Source organism: Salvelinus fontinalis, chromosome 24 (genome assembly GCF_029448725.1).
Source record: "Salvelinus fontinalis isolate EN_2023a chromosome 24, ASM2944872v1, whole genome shotgun sequence".
Lineage (NCBI taxonomy): Eukaryota > Metazoa > Chordata > Actinopteri > Salmoniformes > Salmonidae > Salvelinus > Salvelinus fontinalis.
In genome coordinates, this window is record NC_074688.1 from 38,521,675 (window position 1) to 38,545,860 (window position 24,186).

The 24,186-nt window shown below is 45.6% G+C and overlaps 1 protein-coding gene across 7 annotated transcripts in view; it reads right to left on the reverse strand.

The window, feature by feature from the left end:
• The window catches only part of cux1b (cut-like homeobox 1b), a 184,640-nt gene extending 169,590 nt beyond the window's left edge, over positions 1-15,050 (reverse strand). For 3 of the 7 annotated variants that reach the window (XM_055880670.1, XM_055880671.1, XM_055880667.1), the window contains exon 1: positions 14,402-14,823. In XM_055880670.1, coding sequence (XP_055736645.1) covers positions 14,402-14,467 — 66 coding nt within the window. In that variant the 5' untranslated portion in view covers positions 14,468-14,823. Of the gene's footprint in view, positions 1-14,401; positions 14,824-14,911 lie in introns of those variants that run through there. The other 4 variants (XM_055880672.1, XM_055880669.1, XM_055880674.1 and 1 more) reach the window with 3 other exon arrangements.
• Between the last annotated feature and the right edge of the window lie 9,136 nt (positions 15,051-24,186).

Here is a 24,186-nt window from a genome sequence, read left to right on the forward strand (position 1 = left end):
GCATTATACCACGTTACTTCTTACAAGTAATACATTTCACTAAGCATGCTCAGCCATTCTTTCATTTTTTTTGTCTAATTATGGCGAAAAATATATATTGGCTGGTAAAAACTGAGTGTCAGCGTTGGATTGGTTTTTAATTCAGTCAGCGTTGGATTGGTTTTTAATTCAGTCAGCGTAGGATTGGTTTAATTCAGTCAGCGTTGGATTGGTTTAATTCAGTCAGCGTAGGATTGGTTTAATTCAGTCAGCGTAGGATTGGTTTAATTCAGTCAGCGTAGGATTGGTTTAATTCAGTCAGCGTAGGATTGGTTTAATTCAGTCAGCGTAGGATTGGTTTAATTCAGTCAGCGTAGGATTGGTTTAATTCAGTCAGCGTAGGATTGGTTTAATTCAGTCAGCGTAGGATTGGTTTAATTCAGTCAGCGTTGGATTGGTTTAATTCAGTCAGCGTTGGATTGGTTTTTAATCCAGTCAGCGTAGGATTGGTTTTTAATCCAGTCAGCGTAGGATTGGTTTAATTCAGTCAGCGTTGGATTGGTTTAATTCAGTCAGCGTTGGATTGGTTTAATTCAGTCAGCGTAGGATTGGTTTAATTCAGTCAGCGTAGGATTGGTTTAATTCAGTCAGCGTAGGATTGGTTTAATTCAGTCAGCGTTGGATTGGTTTTTAATTCAGTCAGCGTTGGATTCCGTTTGCGGTCTTAGAAATATGCTGAAATTAGTCTAAAATGGTGACAAACTTTTCTATTAATTGGAGTTGAAGATCTATATATTTCTTGTGGGCATTCCTCCAGTCTGGAACTGAAATAGTTTAACGGCAGCCAGACAGTGGATGCTACTGTTTGTCTTGTTTCTGAGTTTACACAGTGTTTTATTGACTGCTATAACCGTTTCCATAGTGACACTGTCTGTTTTACTGGCGTTTCACAAAAGGATCAGAGAGTGAAAAACTAAAGAACACACTAACTCTCACAGACACACACATACAGGTCTACAGTAGGACTAGGTTCCAGAGAGACAACAGACACACGAATACAGGCCTACAGTAGGACTAGGTTCCAGAGAGAGACAAGACACACGAATACAGGCCTACAGCAGGACTAGGTTCCAGAGAGAGACAAGACACACGAATACAGGCCTACAGCAGGACTAGGTTCCAGAGAGACAACAGACACAGAAATACAGGCCTACAGTAGGACTAGGTTCCAGAGAGAGACAACAGACACACGAATACAGGCCTACAGTAGGACTAGGTTCCAGAGAGAGACAACAGACACACGAATACAGGCCTACAGTAGGACAAGGTTCCAGAGAGAGACAACAGACACACGAATACAGGCCTACAGTAGGACAAGGTTCCAGAGAGACAGACACACGAATACAGGCCTACAGTAGGACTAGGTTCCAGAGAGAGACACAAAGACCTCTCAATTCACCTTTCAATCAGTTTGTTGATCCTCTGTCTCTCTCTCTCATATAAAACATAATTCTGACTGGCCTCCTCCCAGCATCTGGAGTGAATCAGTGAGAACCCTGGAAGTGTAGCTAGAGATCTTAACAACACGAGGATAAACTCAGGCTCAGCCCACAGTCCACTGGGCTGCCTGGTCCTCCTTCCCTCCACCATACATAGGCTTTCCCTGCTTCCCTTCTGAAGGGCATGAAACCAATGATGCTACCGACGGCTCTATATTGGACACAATTCACACACAGGTGGACTGAGGCGAACCCATAAATACACATTCAAAATCAGCAAGACCCTGGTATGAAAAGACTGGAGACGAGACTCTCCACATACAAGAGATGTTCCTTGCTCGAGTGTTAGAAAAAATAAATAAACACACAAAGCTGAATGTTAATCTGCACGTAGCATCTAGTCAGTCACTTAACCCTGACATGCTCTGTGGTGAGAACGTGTGTTCACCACTGGATAATAGTGTCTGCTAAACCAATCAAATGTAAAAAAACATATATATATTTTTTTTTATTATTATTATTACAAGATCTCACCACGCCACACTAGCCTGTTATTACAGGATCTCACCAGTCCACACTAGCCTGTTAATACAGGATCTCACCAGGCCACACTAGCCTGTTATTACAGGATCTCACCACGCCACACTAGCCTGTTATTACAGGATCTCACCAGGCCACACTAGCCTGTTATTACAGGATCTCACCAGTCCACACTAGCCTGTTATTACAGGATCTCACCAGGCCACACTAGCCTGTTAATACAGGATCTCACCAGTCCACACTAGCCTGTTATTACAGGATCTCACCAGGCCACACTAGCCTGTTAATACAGGATCTCACCAGTCCACACTAGCCTGTTATTACAGGATCTCACCAGGCCACACTAGCCTGTTATTACAGGATCTCACCACGCCACACTAGCCTGTTATTACAGGATCTCACCACGCCACACTAGCCTGTTAATACAGGATCTCACCAGGCCACACTAGCCTGTTAATACAGGATCTCACCAGGCCACACTAGCCTGTTATTACAGGATCTCACCAGGCCACACTAGCCTGTTATTACAGGATCTCACCACGCCACACTAGCCTGTTATTACAGGATCTCACCAGTCCACACTAGCCTGTTATTACAGGATCTCACCAGTCCACACTAGCCTGTTATTACAGGATCTCACCACGCCACACTAGCCTGTTATTACAGGATCTCACCAGGCCACACTAGCCTGTTATTACAGGATCTCACCAGGCCACACTAGCCTGTTATTACAGGATCTCACCACGCCACACTAGCCTGTTATTACAGGATCTCACCACGCCACACTAGCCTGTTATTACAGGATCTCACCAGGCCACACTAGCCTGTTATTACAGGATCTCACCAGGCCACACTAGCCTGTTATTACAGGATCTCACCAGGCCACACTAGCCTGTTATTACAGGATCTCACCAGGCCACACTAGCCTGTTATTACAGGATCTCACCACGCCACACTAGCCTGTAATTACAGGATCTCACCACGCCACACTAGCCTGTAATTACAGGATCTCACCAGGCCACACTAGCCTGTAATTACAGGATCTCACCAGGCCACACTAGCCTGTTAATACAGGATCTCACCAGGCCACACTAGCCTGTTATTACAGGATCTCACCAGGCCACACTAGCCTGTAATTACAGGATCTCACCACGCCACACTAGCCTGTTATTACAGGATCTCACCAGGCCACACTAGCCTGTTATTACAGGATCTCACCAGGCCACACTAGCCTGTTAATACAGGATCTCACCAGGCCACACTAGCCTGTTATTACAGGATCTCACCAGGCCACACTAGCCTGTTATTACAGGATCTCACCACGCCACACTAGCCTGTTATTACAGGATCTCACCACGCCACACTAGCCTGTTATTACAGGATCTCACCAGTCCACACTAGCCTGTTAATACAGGATCTCACCAGGCCACACTAGCCTGTTAATACAGGATCTCACCAGGCCACACTAGCCTGTTATTACAGGATCTCACCAGGCCACACTAGCCTGTTATTACAGGATCTCACCACGCCACACTAGCCTGTTATTACAGGATCTCACCAGGCCACACTAGCCTGTTATTACAGGATCTCACCACGCCACACTAGCCTGTTATTACAGGATCTCACCAGGCCACACTAGCCTGTTATTACAGGATCTCACCAGGCCACACTAGCCTGTTATTACAGGATCTCACCACGCCACACTAGCCTGTTATTACAGGATCTCACCAGGCCACACTAGCCTGTTATTACAGGATCTCACCAGGCCACACTAGCCTGTTATTACAGGATCTCACCACGCCACACTAGCCTGTTATTACAGGATCTCACCAGGCCACACTAGCCTGCTATTACAGGATCTCACCAGTCCACACTAGCCTGTTAATACAGGATCTCACCAGGCCACACTAGCCTGTTATTACAGGAGCTCAAGTTCAAAGCCAAAATCAATGAGACTGGTTAGATAGCAGGGCCATCATCTGTTTGCCCTAAAAAAATGTCAGGCTAGCAACACACTGGGTCAATGGGTCAAACGACCTCAGAGCCCAGTACAAGTGTAACAGCTGCTGAGTTCAAAAGGTCAAAGCACCAAAACAACCTTTAAAATTGAACGAGGTAGATTACCATTAGACAACCAGAGAGCACAGCCATTAACAGCACACGAGATTAGGCCTAAGCAGTCTAAATGTCCTTTTATTTGTCTACATCCGTGTGCCATGCATTAAGTGAGTGCAACAGAGGTTTTGGGCCTCTTTAAACTGACTTGCCTGTTGACTTTGCATGGACAGCATTATTAAAGTGATTAGTTCAAAACAGGAAGTTAATAGGTGTCAGGTGAAGCGCTTCAAACATGATGATTAATATCTCCCTCCCTAACCGGAATTTCAAGATGTTCTTCTAGCACAGCCATGATAGTCAAATGGACAAATACATGTCAGTATACAAGCTAGGTACACCACACACACACACACACACACACACACACAACCTAAAACACACACGCCAGGAGTCGCGTTAACACAGAATTCAGTGTTTTTTTTACATGCAAAAAAATAAAAGGCTTAAGAAATATTCTACTGTGTTTTGTAAACGCAGATCTAAAAATGCTTCTTATTGTAATTTCTGCTTATTGTAATTTCTGCTTATTGTAATTTCTGCTTATTGTAATTTCTGCGAGGCGTCAGACATGTTGTGGTTCAGTCGCACTTCTCCGCTCAGATGAGAATTCCCAAACAGGCATTCGATCAGCAGACAGCGCTCTGACTGACGTGGAGCTACTGTTCTCCATCATTCTATTAGCGCTCTGACTGATGTGGAGGTACTGTTCTCCATCATTCTATCAGCAGACAACACTGACTGACGTGGAGCTACTGTTCTCCATCATTCTATCAGCACTCTGACTGATGTGGAGCTACTGTCCTCCATCATTCTATCAGCAGACAGCACTCTGACTGATGTGGAGCTACTGTTCTCAATCATTCTATCAGCGCTTTGACTGACGTGTAGCTACTGTTCTCCATCATTCTATCAGCAGACAGCACTCTGACTGATGTGGAGCTACTGTTCTCAATCATTCTATCAGCGCTCTGACTGATGTGGAGCTACTGTTCTCCATCATTCTATCAGCAGACAGCTCTCTGATGTGTAGCTACTGTTCTCCATCATTCTATCAGCAGACAGCACTCTGACTGATGTGGAGCTACTGTCCTCCATCATTCTATCAGCAGACAGCACTCTGACTGATGTGGAGCTACTGTTCTCCATCATTCTATCAGCAGACAGCTCTGACGTGTAGCTACTGTTCTCCATCATTCTATCAGCAGACAGCACTCTGACTGATGTGGAGCTACTGTCCTCCATCATTCTATCAGCAGACAGCACTCTGACTGATGTGGAGCTACTCCATCATTCTATCAGCAGACAGCGCTCTGACTGATGTGAAGCTACTGTTCTCCATCATTCTATCAGCAGACAGCACTCTGACTGATGTGTAGCTACTGTTCTCCATCATTCTATCAGCAGACAGCGCTCTGACTGATGTGGAGCTACTGTTCTCCATCATTCTATCAGCAGACAGCACTCTGACTGATGTGGAGCTACTGTTCTCCATCATTCTATCAGCAGACAACACTGACTGACGTGGAGCTACTGTTCTCCATCATTCTATCAGCACTCTGACTGATGTGGAGCTACTGTCCTCCATCATTCTATCAGCAGACAGCACTCTGACTGATGTGGAGCTACTGTTCTCAATCATTCTATCAGCGCTCTGACTGACGTGTAGCTACTGTTCTCCATCATTCTATCAGCAGACAGCACTCTGACTGATGTGGAGCTACTGTTCTCAATCATTCTATCAGCGCTCTGACTGATGTGGAGCTACTGTTCTCCATCATTCTATCAGCAGACAGCTCTCTGATGTGTAGCTACTGTTCTCCATCATTCTATCAGCAGACAGCACTCTGACTGACGTGTAGCTACTGTTCTCCATCATTCTATCAGCAGACAGCACTCTGACTGATGTGGAGCTACTGTCCTCCATCATTCTATCAGCAGACAGCACTCTGACTGATGTGGAGCTACTGTTCTCCATCATTCTATCAGCAGACAGCTCTGATGTGGAGCTACTGTTCTCCATCATTCTATCAGCAGACAGCACTCTGACTGATGTGGAGCTACTGTCCTCCATCATTCTATCAGCAGACAGCACTCTGACTGATGTGGAGCTACTCCATCATTCTATCAGCAGACAGCGCTCTGACTGATGTGAAGCTACTGTTCTCCATCATTCTATCAGCAGACAGCACTCTGACTGATGTGTAGCTACTGTTCTCCATCATTCTATCAGCAGACAGCGCTCTGACTGATGTGGAGCTACTGTTCTCCATCATTCTATCAGCAGACAGCGCTCTGACTGATGTGGAGCTACTGTTCTCCATCATTCTATCAGCAGACAGCACTCTGACTGATGTGTAGCTACTGTTCTCCATCATTCTATCAGCAGACAGCGCTCTGACTGATGTGGAGCTACTGTTCTCCATCATTCTATCAGCAGACAGCACTCTGACTGATGTGGAGCTACTGTTCTCCATCATTCTATCAGCAGACAGCACTCTGACTGATGTGTAGCTACTGTTCTCCATCATTCTATCAGCAGACAGCGCTCTGACTGATGTGGAGCTACTGTTCTCCATCATTCTATCAGCAGACAGCATTGACTGATGTGGAGCTACTGTCCTCCATCATTCTATCAGCAGACAGCACTCTGACTGATGTCTAGCTACTTTTCTCCGGTAAAAAAGCCTAAAGCAAAACATTAGGACATGTAGCTGGCTACATTCTATGATAAACATTTGAAATAGAAGGGCCATACATAGTTTTTTGCCAAAAAAAATACCTTGCTTTTTCATTATAAGCAATATAAAACGCAGTGGAAATGGTTTAAAAACCAGAGCGCACACACACACACACACACCTGCGTATGCAGGCAGATGAATCATCATAATTGGAGCAGGTTTTCTGCTGAGGCCAGTGGTCTGTGCGTGTGTGTGTTATTTTTAGAGGCCTGGCAGCAGCCCGTAAGCTTCTCCCGGTTGGCAGCCCGTAACCCTCTCTCGGTTGGCAGCCCGTAACCCTCTCTCGGTTGGCAGCCCGTAACCCTCTCCCGGTTGGCAGCGGCAGCCCGTAACCCTCTCCCGGTTGGCAGCGGCAGCCCGTAACCCTCTCCCGGTTGGCAGCGGCAGCCCGTAACCCTCTCCCGGTTGGCAGCGGCAGCCCGTAACCCTCTCCCGGTTGGCAGCGGCAGCCCGTAACCCTCTCCCGGTTGGCAGCGGCAGCCCGTAACCCTCTCCCGGTTGGCAGCGGCAGCCCGTAACCCTCTCCCGGTTGGCAGCGGCAGCCCGTAACCCTCTCCCGGTTGGCAGCGGCAGCCCGTAACCCTCTCCCGGTTGGCAGCGGCAGCCCGTAACCCTCTCCCGGTTGGCAGCGGCAGCTCGTAACCCTCTCCCGGTTGGCAGCGGCAGCCCGTAACCCTCTCCCGGTTGGCAGCGGCAGCCCGTAACCCTCCCCGGGTTGGCAGCGGCAGCCCGTAACCCTCCCCGGGTTGGCAGCGGAGAGATACAGTACGAAGGGGGGGGAGAGATACAGTACGAAGGGGGGGGGGGGGGAGATACAGTACGAAGGGGGGGGGGGGGGGGGGGGGGGGATACAGTACAAAGGGGGGGGGGGGGGATACAGTACAAAGGGGGGGGGGGGGATACAGTACAAGGGGGGGGGGGGGGGAGATACAGTACAAAGGGGGGGAGAGATACAGTACGAAGGGGGGGAGAGATACAGTACGAAGGGGGGGAGAGATACAGTACGAAGGGGGGGAGAGATACAGTACGAAGGGGGGGAGAGATACAGTACGAAGGGGGGAGAGATACAGTACGAAGGGGGGGAGAGATACAGTACGAAGGGGGGGAGAGATACAGTACGAAGGGGGGGAGAGATACAGTACGAAGGGGGGAGAGAGATACAGTACGAAGGGGGGAGAGAGATACAGTACGAAGGGGGGAGAGAGATACAGTACGAAGGGGGAGAGAGATACAGTACGAAGGGGGAGAGAGATACAGTACGAAGGGGGAGAGAGATACAGTACGAAGGGGGAGAGAGATACAGTACGAAGGGGGAGAGAGATACAGTACGAAGGGGGAGAGAGATACAGTACGAAGGGGGAGAGAGATACAGTACGAAGGGGGGAGAGATACAGTACGAAGGGGGGAGAGATAAGCTGAGAGGTGTGGATGTGTTTAAATGCCAGTTATGGATCCAGTCTCAAGCCCCGATGGACACAAATCACAGTGGTGTGAACTATTAGCAGACGGCTGTATCACAATTCAAAACCTGGATTTACAACCAAGCACCGATATCACAATTCAATACCTGGATTTACAACCAAGTACCGATATTACAATTCAATACCTGGATTTACAACCAAGCACCGATATCACAATTCAAAACCTGGATTTACAACCAAGCACCGATATTACAATTCAATACCTGGATTTACAACCAAGCACCGATATCACAATTCAATACTTGGATTTACAACCAAGCACCGATATCACAATTCAAAACCTGGATTTACAACCAAGCACCGATATCACAATTCAATACCTGGATTTACAACCAAGCACCGATATCACAATTCAATACCTGGATTTACAACCAAGCACCGATATCACAATTCAATACCTGGATTTACAACCAAGCACCGATATCACAATTCAAAACCTGGATTTACAACCAAGCACCGATATCACAATTCAATACCTGGATTTACAACCAAGCACCGATATCACAATTCAAAACCTGGATTTACAACCAAGCACCGATATCACAATTCAATACCTGGATTTACAACCAAGCACCGATATCACAATTCAATACCTGGATTTACAACCAAGCACCGATATCACAATTCAATACCTGGATTTACAACCAAGCACCGATATCACAATTCAATACCTGGATTTACAACCAAGCACCGATATCACAATTCAATACCTGGATTTACAACCAAGCACCGATATCACAATTCAATACCTGGATTTACAACCAAGCACCGATATCACAATTCAATACCTGGATTTACAACCAAGCACCGATATCAGAATTCAATACCTGGATTTACAACCAAGCACCGATATCAGAATTCAATACCTGGATTTAAAAACCAAGCACCGATATCAGAATTCAATACCTATGGTCAGTAATGCCAGAGAGAAACCCAAGTCTTCTGGGGTCTATAGATACCGTCTGAGGACTGAACCTTTAGCCTAATTTACATCTGTGGGTCATCATAGGCTAGGAAACAGATTGAATAAGGGAGGGGGGTGGTGCTCAGGGGTGATTTCTGTCCCCTCCCATTGTCCAGGAATAGTGCAGTCAGCCAGCCACTGTGTCCAGGCATAGTGCCGTCAGCCAGCCAGCCAGCCAGTTACTGGGTCCAGGCACAGTGTTGTCAGCCAGCCAGCCAGCCAGTTACTGGGTCCAGGCATAGTGCCATCAGCCAGCCAGCCAGCCAGTTACTGGGTCCAGGCACAGTGTTGTCAGCCAGCCAGCCAGCCAGTTACTGGGTCCAGGCATAGTGTCTTCAGCCAGCCAGCCAGGCACTGGGTCCAGGCATAGTGCCGTCAGCCAGCCAGCCAGCCACTGGGTCCAGGCATAGTGCCGTCAGCCAGCCAGCCAGCCACTGGGTCCAGGCATAGTGCCGTCAGCCAGCCAGCCACTGGGTCCAGGCATAGTGCCGTCAGCCAGCCAGTTACTGGGTCCAGGCATAGTGCCGTCAGCCAGCCAGCCAGCCACTGGGTCCAAGCATAGTGCCGTCAGACAGCCAGCCAGTTACTGGGTCCAGGCATAGTGCCGTCAGCCAGCCAGCCACTGGGTCCAGGCATAGTGTCGTCAGCTAGCCAGCCACTGGGTCCAGGCATAGTGCCGTCAGCCAGCCAGCCACTGGGTCCAGGCATAGTGCCGTCAGCCAGCCAGCCACTGGGTCCAGGCATAGTGCCGTCAGCCAGCCAGTTACTGGGTCCGGGCATAGTGCCGTCAGCCAGCCAGTTACTGGGCCTGGGCATAGTGTCGTCAGCCAGCCTGCCAGCCACTGGGTCCAGGCATAGTGCCGTCAGTCAGCCAGTTACTGGGTCCAGGCATAGTGCCGTCAGCCAGCCAGTTACTGGGTCCAGGCATAGTGCCGTCAGCCAGCCAGCCAGCCACTGGGTCCAGGCATAGTGCCGTCAGCCAGCCAGTTACTGGGTCCAGGCATAGTGCCGTCAGCCAGCCAGTTACTGGGTCCAGGCATAGTGCCGTCAGCCAGCCAGTTACTGGGTCCAGGCATAGTGCCGTCAGCCAGCCAGTTACTGGGTCCAGGCCTAGTGCCGTCAGCCAGCCAGTTACTGGGTCCAGGCCTAGTGCCGTCAGCCAGCCAGTTACTGGGTCCAGGCCTAGTGCCGTCAGCCAGCCAGTTACTGGGTCCAGGCCTAGTGCCGTCAGCCAGCCAGTTACTGGGTCCAGGCATAGTGCCGTCAGCCAGCCAGTTACTGGGTCCAGGCATAGTGCCGTCAGCCAGCCAGTTACTGGGTCCAGGCATAGTGCCGTCAGTCAGCCAGTTACTGGGTCCAGGCATGGTGCCGTCAGCCAGCCAGTTACTGGGTCCAGGCATAGTGCCGTCAGCCAGCCAGTTACTGGGTCCAGGCATGGTGCCGTCAGCCAGCCAGTTACTGGGTCCAGGCATAGTGCCGTCAGCCAGCCAGTTACTGGGTCCAGGCATAGTGCCGTCAGCCAGCCAGTTACTGGGTCCAGGCATAGTGCCGTCAGCCAGCCAGTTACTGGGTCCAGGCATAGTGCCGTCAGTCAGCCAGTTACTGGGTCCAGGCATAGTGCCGTCAGCCAGCCAGTTACTGGGTCCAGGCATAGTGCCGTCAGCCAGCCAGTTACTGGGTCCAGGCATGGTGCCGTCAGCCAGCCAGTTACTGGGTCCAGGCATGGTGCCGTCAGCCAGCCAGTTACTGGGTCCAGGCATAGTGCCGTCAGACAGCCAGGGAGTCAGTGGTAGGGGGTCTGGGCAGTGTGGGGTGATGCTCACACTAGAAACAAGACGAGGCGAATATATATTTCAGCTTGAGTTTCTGCACTGAGGATAGCTCTATATTTAGCTAGATGATGAAGTCGGCATGGCAACACACAGCAAAGCCAACTAACTCCTAAACATATTCAGTTCTATATGGAACACAACAAAGCACCCCCAAGATAACACAAGGCTGACGACAAATTGCTCAATCTTGTATGAGATGTGTACGTAAACACACATCAAATTCAATAAACAGACAAAGGAACAGATATGAAGACAGGATCTGTCACTGGGCAGAGCGCTATAGTAACGGCATAGTGGCCGGTCTCCTCTAAACTCGGTGTAGCAACAGAGAAGTAAATATATCCACATCAGCTCATCAGTCGGAGTCCAGACCTCCACCTCGTAAATTAACACTGATACTCCTGCAGACAACACCAGACAAGCCGCTGAGAGATTTAAACCCCTCATGCTGGAGGTTACCCCTAAATGATCTGCTTCCCGTCACATAATCTAACTTTACCCATTAAAAACAGTGATCTAGGGACAATTCTGTTCTTCGTCAACCATAGACGGATTGATCAGATCACCACAGTGCACATGGATGCATGGCCTTTCTACACCTACCTCTGTACAGTAGGCATATACGATCAGTTTCACCTATACTAATACTAAGTTCCCTTCACTTGAAACTCATTCCCAGAAGGCTGGGATCGACCTGCACCTGAATCAGGTTTGAATTAACCCTACATATGAATTAAGCACATTTTATGAGTTGGACACTTGTAAATAGGTAGAAGGAAATGATTGGATGTTGGGTATATTTGAGGCATCTCAGGTAGGAAGAAAATCCATGTTGTCTGGCAGCACTGTGAAAAGAGCAGGAAAAAGATGAAACCTTATAAAGAAACTGATCCCAGCTGTAATGATTAGGGACGTTCAAACTTTCTCCATCTGTATTCATAGTCACCATGTCATCAACTATGATCCATTTTCCAGTGAGATCTCACTGAATGAGATCCCGCTAAATGAGATCCCGCTAAAAGCATTGCAGACGTGGTCACACTGCCATTTAGAGTCATAAAAAACCTGGGAGAGACAGAGAGAGAAACTAGCAGCTCAAAGCACTCTCGAACCCAGCCTTCATCTGATGGTCAGTCTGAGGGAGAGGGAGCAGCGGGGAGGTTGCCTCTCACCTGACTCTCCCTCCCTCCCTCCCTCCGCTGTGAAAAGGGGACACCGTCTTCCAGCTGAAGGCGAAACAAGTCACTGCATTATTTCTGCCTCAAGCATCAACTGATATTGTTACTCCTATGACCAGAGAAAGTGAAAAAATCCTCCATATTAAAAAAGCCACAAGCCGCTAATAATAACAGTGCAAGCCAATCAACTCTTTGCTATACTATTCTTTGCAGCTGCAGTGCTGGTTGTCGTGTGGGTAGAAGAAGTAGGGAAAAACACACATGTTATGGCTTATAACAGTGTTGAATAGAAAGTGTTGACAGTGCTGAGTAAAAAGTTAAACATGAGCTCACTTGTAAAAACAGAAGCTCTTTGCTGTATTCGTTGAGTCCTCTAGTCATGGTTTTAAAAGCTATGAAATCTCACCAGTATGAACTTCGCTGTGCGTTCCGGGCATCTTTCTACTGTCTATGGCTCAAGGAAATGGTGATCTGAGCCATCCGAATGGCCAGCGGGCCCTGCCGGATAGGCGGAGTTCTACCTTCAGACGTTCTTAACTGACTTGCCTAGTTAAATAAAAGGTGAAATAAATAAAAGTGAAATGGTTCAAAATGGGAGCACTTTGCCTTCCCGGTGCTTGGGCTGCTGAATCAAATGCACCTACCGCCAACAGCGTGAAACAAAAACAAAAAAATAAAAACGCAAGGCTTTATCATTGTTGTTTTTTACAGAACTGTTTGGTGGTCGACTAGGAATGCCTTGGAGATCGCCCAGTCGATCGTGAACGACCGGTAGGTGATCACTGCTCTAACCCTAACCTGGGGAGACGACAGCTCAAAGCACTTTGTCCAGTAGTGGTTTCTCATTGAGGGAATAAAACAGTTCAAATGGGACTTTAAATGGTCATGAACAAGCAGTCTGGTATTTAAGTCCTAAACACATGGAACAGCTATGGATGTCTGTTCTGTTTTGATGCTGTTACAGGATTTTCATGATCACAAACTAAAAGACACCCAATGTAATGCAGCAGAATCCACCCCTGTAAGCACCCGTTTCTGGACAGAGAGGGAGGGAGCTACCTAACAAGATTGGAAACGACTGAAAAGCCTGAGTACAGACAGGCCGTGCTGATCAGAGATTCTCCTTGGAAGGCAGTCCTCTAGGAGCGGACAGCACAGTGGGAGGGTGAGTAAATAAGACAGCATCAATAATAGACAGTGAATGTTCTGAGCTCACAGCTCTGGCTGGTTCCTATCCTCCAGACAGGCCCGCTGGCCTCCGCTCCACACGCACACAGATTCACTGTCCTGACTAATCGGTTCTGATAGGCCTTTGCCATAATTACCCAGGGCCTCATCACAAACTTATGCGATGCATATTTCATGTCCAGGCTGTACAGTAGACTGCACTGGCAGTCAATTTAGGAAAAGCCAAATCCCAGACAAATTTACACACTCCACTTCAAAGAGGGAGAAAATAGATTTTAAAAGGTAGAGAGAGCACGCAAGTTACTGAAATATTTTCTGTGATCTCTAGATGAATCACAGGCAACAGTAGAAGGAATCAAATACATTTGGTTTTATGGAGATGAACCTTGATTACAGAACATAAGTGCATCTCAGTCTGCATTTGGCCAAGCACAAATGTAGTCTAGAGCCCTATTGAAAGTGTATTTTTCTCACAATTGTTGTTTCCCCTACAAAAAATTGGCTGTTTTAATTTTATTTTTTTATCCTCTGTGCCAACTGTGGCAACTCTGGCACAGTCCCACCTATTTCATAACCTTCCTGACAACTAATGAAATGGTATTCGCATATCGATACAATTTCCTACACTGTTTTTGTGTTCGTTAAAAAAATAAAAACCGTAAAATTAGAAAAAGAGATTAATCCGGGTTTACCAAACTGCCGGCTGCTGTCTGGGTGGAACTGTTACCATGTACGCGACAACTTCTGAGAGTCGACGACAACACAAGCTAGCTTTAGCTCATGTTAGCAACTAGCTAGCAAAACAACTAGCTAATTAGCTAGGTTAACTACATATCCCTAAAAATACAGCGAATGTGTTCAAATCGATTGGGCTAGAAAGTTACCGTCAAACTTGTATAAGCGTTTGGGTCTGAGATGACAGCTCGAAATGGCGAGCTAACTGCGGTCATCACATCGCCAGCATCGACGTAGTATCACTTCATTCCCCCGACCAAAAAAAAATCAAGAAACGCAAGCTCCAGACCAAGCTAACAAGCAGGTAGTTGGCTAACTACGGCATGCCAACAAAAAAAAGTTGACAAGGAGACATATGTGTATTTCTGATGGATATTGCCGTCTGTTTAGTATCCTGAATGATGTATTTATGCAATAAAGATATTACCCCGCGGCATCGTCAGGGCGCCAGACGATCGATGGACATTTAACAAAGAGGATCAATTTCCGATCAGCTAGAAAGCCACTTTCATCAATGCGAAAAGAGGTCTGTCTCTCTTACAAGCGGGATCAAAATACCGACAGAAAAGCCATTCGAACACAAAAACATATCGTCCACGCAGCGAACTTAGCTAAAGATTTGAAATGGTACGAGGCAACTCAAAGGAGAAAGGACTGACCTGCAGTAGTTGTAAATCAAAGTGCTTCCAATATTGAAACATTGATCCCGCATTGGCCGCCATCTTGAGACATATTGAGACGGAATGAGAAGCTGAGAGAGCGAGGGTTGGAGTTCAGTGGAAAGGAAGGGGAAGCGCAGAAAACACGGAACGGAGCTATCGAATAGTCCATTCTTATCGAACAGTGGCGCGGAATGGACTTTATTGAACGGGAACATACTGTATTCAATAGTGCCACGGAGTAGGGTTATTAAACGAGAGATGGCAAGTGTCTATAGGGTAAAATGTGGACTGGATTTCTACATGGCTTGTGAAATCATGCTCTTTGTTGGTTATTAAGGGCACTTCATGGTCATTCTGACGTCTGCATTGGCCGCGCAGCATTTATGGTGATATGGCCTCTGCAGAAGTCAAGGCATTCATACGTCTTGTGCTTTGCGTAGCAGGCATAGTTGTTGAGCAGAGCTGTTGTGACGGAAGTTGTCAACGGAGTGAGTTTGTGTTTATACAGAAACTCCCGCCCTCACCTACTGTCAACCAATCATTTCAGAAATTTGCGTCACACCATCCATACGTCGTCTCCGAACACATTTTCGGATAAACAAATAAAATAAAACATTTTCGGATCAAGCATAAATTGGGTATTAGGCTGTACACTTCCAATGCTTATCAATAATATTAGCAGTGATGGAAAAAAATACCCAATTGCCATTGTAAGAGTAAAGGTAATAGAAATTGAAAAGAAAAGGGAAAGTGTGCCAGATCAGAGGCAGTAGGGATGATTGATATCTTGATAAATGCGTGAATTGGACCATTTTCTGTCCTGCTAAGCATTCAAAATGTAACGAGTACTTTTGGATGTCAGGGAAAATGTATGGAATAAATTCTTTTATTATATTATTTTCTTTAGGAATGTAGTAAAGTAAAATTTGTCAAAACTATAAATAGTAAAGTACAGATACCCCAAATAACTACTTAAGTAGTACTTTAAAGTATTTTTACTAAAGTACTTTACATGACTGAATATTAGTAATAGTAACACACCAAATTAGGACACAATTGCAGTTGTAAAAATGCACAATGTAAGCATTGCATTGTTGACAACATGTTGCATTGTTTTGTATTCTTTTGACTTTTTATCAACCAGTGACCTGATTGCATTTTCCAATTGAGTTATTTGTATAGTGGCCACCCCCTTTAGACTGATGTGATTTTAATGGCCCCTTTGTGAGCCTGGCTTTTAGGCTGTCAAATTAGATTTCATTTTGTGTTCTAATCATGAACATTTTATTCTTTCACAGCCATTAAATTTCAAGCCCCGAATTCTAAAAATAAAACCATGGATTTGCAGCAGAGCCAAGATAATGTTACCCCTTTAATTACATCTGGAGTTAACTTTTATTGATTCATTACTTTTCGTAATGAATTACACCTGTTAAAACGTTTCTTTTTAGGGTAGTTCAGGGCTGGTATGTCATTTCATACTAGATTTCAAGCATAACTGAAGGCAATAAACAACTTCCGGTATCTGATTGAAAACGGCCTATGTGGCATCGTTATTAGTCAGAAACATTTATTCTACTGTCAAAATTGACCACAAAGTGTACATAGTTTCTTCCAAAACAGAGTTTTTTTCTAAGTCAGTTCATCATGACTTGAGGGTTGGGTTTTGATTTCGACAATGTTCACTTTGACACTAACACTGGATAAACAGTTCCAGTGAGCCAGACAGACCTGCACAGCAGCTCAAAGGATTGGACTTTGTTTACATAAAACAACAAGTCGGCATTTGCACCTTAGCTAGATGTTACATTGCTCAACTAAAACCTTTGCAGAAAAAAAAAACCATACAGATGTATTACAGATTTCTTGAGATATTTTTGATAAATTCAGAAAATTTTGGAGGAAGTAATACTAGCTTTGTTCCTATGGTGTCTCATGGGGTACAAATATCAGTAACTGCCACTTCGAACCACACCCCCAAGTCTGAAATCTTTTTTTCCTGAATGAGCAAAATCGGTGCGTTCAATCAATCTCATAATTCAGGATGAAGAGCCGTTTGGTTAATAACCCCCCCCCCCCCCCCCTCCTTATGTGATGTTGTTCTTTTTCTGTCTGCCGACTTAATGTGTTTTTAGCTCAGACAGTAATAAGCTGCGAGACTTGTCGTGGGTGGGGTGAGATCCTCCCAAATCCATCTAGAAAGACAAGTTTGAGAGAACAGCTACAGGCTCACAGCCGGCCCCCTCATTAGGCAGGATTAGGCAGCAGCCTATGGTGGAAGATTGACGAGGGCGGAATTTTCTGAGCTAAACTGGCCAAGACGCACCTCCAACAACAATACATAAAAACTAACTTAATTCTTCCCCAAAACAATGACAATTTCTTTCAACCAGTGACATTCCCAGCGTGCCTCTCCAGGGTACTGTTGTGGAGAGATGCATCGCTGCGGCATACATCCAACATTCCATCAAAAAAAATCATCTAACATATATTATGCAGCAGATCTAGGATACGGTAGAAAGAGTATGTGACATTTTCTGTAGCCTACAGGCTGGAGATAAAATGGATGACAATGTAATGAGACGGACACTTTTTACATCATGCCGGTTTCTCTGATCAAATAGTAGGCTAACCTAAATCAATCAAATATAAAATTCTGTCATGTTAACAAACAACCTATCCTACAAACAGGACAGGTCAAAGTAAAATGGACAATATGGAATGGACAATAACAATTGTTGTCCAGGAGTATCACCCCATTGTCATGATCAGTGGTTTCAAGTTTGTATCTTTCCATTTTTGACTAGCTGATCATAGCGAAAAATAAGATACTTCTGCATTTCCCGTCTGTGTAAACATATTGCAAATAGGTAACTCCTGAGAAAGTTGGGTAGCTGATATTCAGAGCTTAAACAGCCAAACGTATTAGTCACAGGAATCAGGACTAATTAAGCCAATGCGACGGCCTGTTTTGCAAACAGTGGGCATAACACAGATGGGCATTCATAAAATTCCATCGCGGCCGACATGGCGGCTACACCCCAGTAAGCACAAACCGACCTCTTTTGGATGTCTTTTTTGGTTCTGTCCGGACTTAGTTTTTTGGTTCTGTCCGGACTTAGTTTTTTGGTTCTGTCCGGACTTAGTTTTTTGGATCTGTCCGGACGTAGTTTTTTGGTTCTGTCCGGACGTAGTTTTTTGGTTCTGTCCGGACGTAGTTTTTTGGTTCTGTCCGGACGTAGTTTTTTGGTTCTGTCCGGACTTAGTTTTTTGGTTCTGTCCGGACTTAGTTTTTTGGTGTTTTACAAACGGTAGTCTTACCACATACAGTACCTTGCAAAAGTATTCATCCCCCTTGGCGTTTCAACTATTTTGTTGCATTACAACCTGTAATTTAAATTGATTTTTATTTGGATTTCATGTAATGGACATACACAAAATAGTCCAAATTGGTGACGTGAAATAAAAAAAAAGGGAAAAAATGTAAAGTGTTGCGTGCATATAAATTCACCCCCTTTGCTACGAAGCCCCTAAATAAGATCTGGTGCAACCAATTACCTTCAGAAGTCACATAATTAGTTAAATAAAGTCCACCTGTGTGCAATCTAAGTGTCACATGGTCTGTCACATGATCTCAGTATATATACACCTGTTCTGAAAGGCCCCAGAGTCTGCAACACCACTAAGCAAGTGGCACCCCCAAGCAAGCGGCACCATGAAGACCAAGGTGCTCTCCAAAAAGGGTCAGGGACAAAGTTGTGGAGAAGTACAGATCAGGGTTGGGTTATAAAAAAATATCAGAAACTTTGAATATCCCACGGAGCACCATTAAATCCATTATTAAAAAATGGAAAGAATATGGGACCACAACAAACCTGCCAACTCATGGACCAGGCAAGGAGGGCATTAATCAGAGAGGCAACAAAGAGACCAAATATTACCCTAAAGGAGCTGCAAAGCTCCAGAGCGGAAATTGGAGTATCTGTCCATAGGACTACTTTAAACCGTACACTCCACAGAGCTAGGCTTTACCGAAGAGTGGCCAGAAAAAGCAAATGCTTTAAGAAAAAAATGAGCACGCATGTTTGGTGTTTGCCAAAAGCCATGAGGGAGATTCCCCAAACATATGGAAGAAGGTACTCTGGTCAGATGAGCTTTTTGGCCATCAAAGAAAACACTATGTCTGGCGCAAACCCAACACCTCTCATCACCCCGAGAACATCGTCCCACAGTGAAGCATGGTGGTGGCAGCATCATGCTGTTGGGATGTTTTTCATCGGCAGGGACTGGGAAACTTGTCAGAATTGAAGGAATGATGGATGGTTCTAAATGCAGGGAAATGTTTGAGGGAAACCTGTTTCAGTCTTCCAGAGATTTGAGACTGAGACGGAGGTTCACCTTCCAGCAGGACAATGGCCCTAAGCATACTGCTAAAGCAACACTCGAGTGGTTTAAGGGGAAACATTTAAATGTCTTGGAATGGCCTAGTCAAAGTCCAGACCTCAATCCAATTGAGAATCTGTGGTATGACTTAAAATTGCTGTACATCACAACGGAACCCATTCAACTTGAAGGAGCTGGATAAGTTTTGCCTTGAAAAATGGGCAAAAATCTCAGTGGCTAGATGTGCCAAGCTTATAGAGACATACTCCAAGAGACTTGCAGCTGTAATTGCTGCAAAAGGTGCCTCTACAAAGTATTGACTTTGGGGGGGGGGGGGGGAATAGTTATGCACGTTCAAGTTTTCTGTTTTTGTGTCTTATTTCTTGTTTGTTTCACAAGAAAAAAAAAATTCATCTTCAAAATTGTAGGCATGTTGTGTAAATCAAATGATACAAACCCCCCAAAAATCTATTTTAATTCCAGGTTGTAAGGCAAAAAAATTCCAATGGGGGTGAATACTTTCGGAAGCCACTGTAGATGAGTAATCATAAAATTAAAATGTCAGACAACACTGTAGGCTACACCTCAGGATCCACAGACCAACGGCCACGCTTTTGGGAGGTGTGGTCCAGACCGGCCTTGATTTCAACGTCCACAGACATAGATTTTTTGGTCTGATCCGGACCAAATCTGAACCAGTCATAGACGTCTATTACTAGCCCTGTACAGGCTTATAGATCGTGGAGTGAAGACAGAGTGGTCTGATCTAGTCATGATAATGATGAGAGGAAAAAGCCAAAAAGATTGTATTTTTTTAGCATCATGATATGCTTGATATGCTGATGCACCATTTTAAATTGTACTTTGAGCAATCTGTTTATTTATGTTCATCTGGTCTGTCACGCCCTGACCATAGATTGCTTTGTATGTTTCTATGTTTTGTTTGCTCAGGGTGTGATGTGGGTGGGCATTCTATGTTGTATGTCTAGGTTGTCTATTTCTGTGTTTGGCTTGGTGTGGTCCCCAATCAGAGGCAGCTGTCTATCGTTGTCTCTGATTGGGAGCCATATTTAGGTACCCTGTTTTTCATTGTGTTTTGTGGGTGAGTGTTTCCTATGTTAGTGCTTGCGCCACAAGGTACTATTTCGGTTTTCATTTATTCTCTTGTTATTTTGTATTCATTCTCGATTAAATGATATCATGGATACGTACCACGCTGCATTTTGGTCCTCCTCTCCTTCCACCAACGAAAGCCGTTACATGGTCTGAATTCAAAGGCTGAAAATTGTTAGATATTACTGCACTGTTGGAGCTGGAAACACAAGCATTTCGCTAAACCCGCAATAACATTTGCTAAATATGTGCATGTGACCAATACGATTTGATTTGATTTGGAGAAATGTAACCACTCTCAAATGAATAGACAGACCTGTGGATGTAAGGACTGCCCATCCATGATATTAAAATTATCGTTTAACCATGTTGTGAGGCTGTACAGTGTTTGTTTACATTTACATTGTTTACAAACATTGGAGTTAAATGAGTTAAAACTAGCTTTTATTTTGGGAATCTGACGAGGTACGACATTTAGACTAAGTTCATTAGGCATTTCCACGATTAAATGTACATATTTATTTTGACATTTTATTAATTTAGCAGATGTTCTTATCCAGAGCAAGGACTCTGCTGTCCTATCATCAGGGGGAAACTCGTTCCACCATTTGGGTGGCAGGAAAGATACACCGAACAAAAATATAAACGCAACATGTAAAGTGTTGGTCCCATGTTTCATGAGCTGAAATAAAAGATCCCAGGAATGTTACATACCCACAAAAAGCTGACAACGCATAGCCCCATGTCACAAGGATCTGTACACAATTCCTGGAAGCTGAAAATGTCCCAGTTCTTCCATTGCCTGCATACTCACCAGACATGTCACCCATTGAGCATGTTCGGGATGCTCTGGATCGACGTGTACAACAGCGTGTTCCAATTCCCGCCATTATCCAGCAACCTCACACAACCATTGAATAGGAGTGGGAAAACATTCCACAGTCCACAATACACAACCTGATCAACTCTATCCGAAGGAGATGTGTGGCACTGCATGAGCCAATTGGTGGTCACACCAGATACTGGTTTTCTGATCCTTGGCCCTGACCAACAGATGCATATCTGTATTCCCACTCATGTGAAATCCATAGATTAGAGCCTAAATCATTTTTTGAATTGACGGATTTCATTATATGAACAGTAACTCAGTAAAGTCTTTGAAGTTGTTGCATGTTGCGTTTATATCTTTGTACAGTGTATATTCTTATTCCTCAAAAATCAATGGGTTCATATTTATAAGTCCAGAAATATAATTTTACCTTTATTTAACTAGGCAAGTCAGTTCAGAAATAATTTATTATTTTCAATGACGGCCTAGGAACAGTGGGTTAACTGCCTGTTCAGTACAACAGATTTGTACTTTGTCAGCTCGGGGATTTGAACTTGCAACCTTTCAATTACTAGTCCAACGCTCTAACCACTAGGCTACCCTGCCACCCCAAAACCGGTGTACCAACTGCGGATTGTCCCTTTGAAACGTCCATCTCTCCTTTCCAGAGTATGCTGTTGAAACAAACATATCTGCTGTCTCTCACCTCCACTCCCCTGAGCTGTCTCACTTCCTCAGTTTGTCTTGCTTTCTCTGCTCGTTAACTGAGCCTTTGAGTGCTGATGCTCTTAGTGGCCCCAGCCGTGGCTGTGCTGTGGGGGAGAGGCAGAGATGGATGTGTGGCCCTTGGGGGCTTGGGGCTGAGAGCACCACTAATCATGTCAGACAGCCAGGGGAGGCTGGACAAGATCATCATTGCCTGGCAGTGCAGTGAATCGCTGGAACGGCACTTTCACACAACCTTTGATCCCAGGGGTCTCCTCGGATGTCAAGGTCAGGGGTCAGCGAGGGCCTCAGTGATCAGCGCACCCTCAGAGCCCAGAGGTTTCCAGCCGCCTCTGCATTCTCTCTCTGCAACCATTTCTCTCTCTCTCGCTCATTCTCTCTATATTCTCCATATTCCATATTCTCTATATTCTATATTTCTCTCTCCTCATTCTCCATCCCTCTTTTTCTCTTTCTTGATCTCTCCCTGTTTCTCTCTCTCTCTTGGCCTCCCTGGAAAGAATTGAGACATCCTGTCCCCTGGGAGAGAGAGTCTGAATTGAGACATCCTGTCCCCTGAGAGAGAGAGTCTGAATTGAGACACCCTGTCCCCTGAGAGAGAGAGAGAAAAAAGAGAAAAGAATAGAAAGAGGAAATCGATATAGATGAAGAGCCTGGGGCCCATCCAGAGGAGTGTGTCACCACACACACACACACACACACACACACACACACACACACACACACACACACACACACACACACACACACACACACACACACACACACACACACACACACACACACACACACACACACATTGACATCATGAACTGGCTCCGGTTTTCCTTATAGCGATGGAATGCTTAAGAGTGTTTCAACGATCCATCTTTCCTACAACGACTGAAAACATAACACATGAAAGCCATGTGTGTCCATACTGACAGGATCCAGTGAAAGGAGCGCTGCTCTCGGATCAGCTTTCTCCATTCAAATCTTACCTGAACATTAGAATGATTTCACAATACTGACCACGGATCAGCTCCTATTACCACCAAATATTGAGGCGGGTTATTCTAATGCTTACCCAAATGGGGGAGACCCATGCTTTTTCAATTTCAATCAAGGGGAGGGTTTAGTATATATATATATATATATTTTGGAATTTAGTCCAGGGGAGAGCCATGTAATTTGTAATTGATGAAATTTAAATTTTTCTTAGTGTTTTAGAAGGAGTTGTTTATTAGTCTATGCATCAATGTGCACCCGATGCTGCCGCTCATCACTGCTGCTTGTGCGATATCACGTGTGCCTATAGGCTATTTAGTGTGGTTTTCAATCAAAAGGTCCATAGGCTATATGTTACAAAGTGCTTCTCTGTCACGTTCCTGACCTATTTCTGTTAGTTTGTTATGTGTGTTAGTTGGTCAGGACGTGAGTTTGGGTGGGCATTCTATGTTTTCTGTTTCTGTGTTGGTTTATTGGGTTGCCTGGTATGGCTCTTAATTAGAGGCAGGTGTTTGGCGTTCCTCTAATTAAGAGTCATATTTAGGTAGGCGTTTTCACAGTGTTCGTTGTGGGTGATTGTCTTCCGTGTCTGTGTCTGTACACCACGCGGGACTGTTTTCGGTTTGTTTATTCCTCGTTAATTTGTGTAGCCTATGTTTCCTATTCGTGCGTTCTTCTTGTTTAATGTAAGTTCGTCGTCTAGGTCTGTCTACACCGTTTGTTGTTTTTGTTAGTTTAGTCAAGTTCGTGTTTTCGTTAATAAAATTGTCATTTCACTACGCTGCGCCTTGGTTCCCTCAATACTCCTCCTCTTCAGATGAAGAGGAGGAGGACTGCCGTTACAGAATCACCCACCAAATCTCCAGAACCAAGCAGCGGAGTAAACGGAGTAAGGGACAGAGAAAGGAGGAATGGACTTGGGACGATGTATTGGACGGAAAAGGTTGCTACACATGGGAGTAGATCCTGGCTGGTAGGGATCGCCTCCCATGGGAACAGCTGGAGGCACTGAGGAGAGCAGAGGCAACCGGAGAAGGGAACCGGAGTTATGAGGGGATGCGTCTTGCACAGAAGCCCAAAAAGCCTGTGAGTAACACCCAAAAATTTCTTGGGGGGGGGTGGCTAAGAGGTAGTGGGCCAAGGGCAGGTAGGAGACCTGCGCCCACTTCCCAGGCTTACCGTGGAGAGCGGGAGTACGGGCAGGCGCAGTGTTACGCAGTAGAGCGCATGGTGT